Source organism: Eriocheir sinensis, chromosome 68 (genome assembly GCF_024679095.1).
Source record: "Eriocheir sinensis breed Jianghai 21 chromosome 68, ASM2467909v1, whole genome shotgun sequence".
Classification (NCBI taxonomy): Eukaryota; Metazoa; Arthropoda; class Malacostraca; order Decapoda; family Varunidae; genus Eriocheir; species Eriocheir sinensis.
The window spans coordinates 4,413,521-4,415,156 of record NC_066576.1 but is presented as its reverse complement, the minus strand read 5'-3'; the positions used below and the strand labels follow the sequence as shown (position 1 = coordinate 4,415,156).

At 54.0% G+C, this 1,636-nt stretch overlaps 1 protein-coding gene across 1 annotated transcript in view; it reads left to right on the top strand.

Annotated features, from left to right (window-relative positions):
- The window catches only part of LOC126988092 (uncharacterized), a 4,175-nt gene extending 2,539 nt beyond the window's left edge, over positions 1-1,636 (top strand). Inside the window, exon 3 of the mRNA XM_050845886.1 lies at positions 623-1,636. Coding sequence (XP_050701843.1) covers positions 623-776 — 154 coding nt within the window. The 3' untranslated portion in view covers positions 777-1,636. The remainder of the gene's footprint in view (positions 1-622) is intronic.

Here is a 1,636-nt window from a genome sequence, read left to right as displayed (position 1 = left end):
CTTCTTCTTCTTCTTCTCCTACATTTTCTTCTTATTTTTTTTCTTCTTCTTTTTCTTTCTTCTTGTTCTTGTTCTTGTTCTTCTTCTACTTCTTCTTCCTCTCCTCCTCTTCCTCCAACTCCTTCTCCTCCTCCTTTTCCAGCACCTTATTTCCTTCCCCTTCCTTTCTCTACTCGCCCCATTTCCCTCATTTTTTCCCTCCCATTCCCTCCTCCTCGCTGCACGGGCTGACCTTTCCCCGTTGCGTCACGTGATCAAGGTCAGGTCGCGGGTCACGAGTCACGACTGGTGGCTGACACGCTCCCATTGGCCGGCTCGTGACCCCGTGAGCCGCCACTGGGTCACCGCTGCAGCCTGACCTTGGCCCGGCTTTCCCGCCACTCTCTCTCTCCTGTTTTTCCTCATTCCCCCTCGGCCACTCCCTTCCCTGGCCCTTCCCGGCACTCACGGAGGCTGGGACTTGCAGCTCCAGCGGGGGTGTGTCACATCTCCTACAACACATTTCCAGCACGTCACATCCCCTACAGGTTTAGCAGTTTTCAGAGTAGTGTCATATTTCCTACAGGGATACAGCACATCTACACACAAAAATCCTCCCACTCATCCCCCGTCCCCTCCCCAGCTGGACGTCCCCTGAGGGTGTTCACTTCCTGGTCCGCTACATCGCCGACGCCGCAGGGTACCGTGTCCTGGAGACCAACGCCGCGCCCGTCGACGCCGCGGGGGTGGCGGCGGACGGGGGGCAGGGCGCGGCGACCCCCACGCCCACAAGCTAACTTCAACTCTCCCGTCTGAGCCCTAATGAAACCATCACCACCACGCCCACGCCAACGCCCACGGTCACCAGGATACCCACGTCTGATCAGTATCACGCCCATGCCCTCGCCCACACACCGCCACGCCCACCACAACACCCACATCTGAGTCCTAATGAAGCCATCACCACCACGCCCACAACGACACCCACGTCTTATCAGTACCACGCCCATGCCCTCGAACACACACCACCACGCCCACCACTACACCCACATCTCAGTCCTAGTTAAGCCATCACTACCAAGCCCACGCCCACTCACACTCCCACACGCCCCACACACCCAGGTACAAAGTAGTTAGTGTTCTGTGTGTTGAGTAGAAGATAATGTGTTGCAAGGACAGTGTAGAGACTTGTATAGAGGAGTTGGCCGTGTGCTGCCTCGCTATAGTATCAGTGTGTTGAGTCAGTGTGTTGCAGGACTGTGTAGAGACATGTATAGACGTGTTTGTGTGTTGCATCGCTATAGTATCAGTGTGTTGAATCAGTGTGTTGCAGGGACTGTGTAGAGACTTGTATAGAGGAGTTGGCCGTGTGCTGCCTCGCTAAAGTATCAGTGTGTTGAATCAGTATGTTGCAGGGACGGTGTAGAGATATGTATAGAGGAGTTGGCCGTGTGTTACATCGCTATAGTATCAGTGTGTTGTGTTAGTGTGTTGCAGGGACAGTGTAGAGACTTGTATAGAGGAGTTGGCCGTGTGTTGCATCGCTATAGTATCAGTATGTTGAATCAGTGTGTCTGGGACCGTGTAGAGCCATGTATAGACGTGTTCGTGTGTTGCCTCTCGCTGTAGTGTTTGAAGAGTACAGTTTTCCATGTGT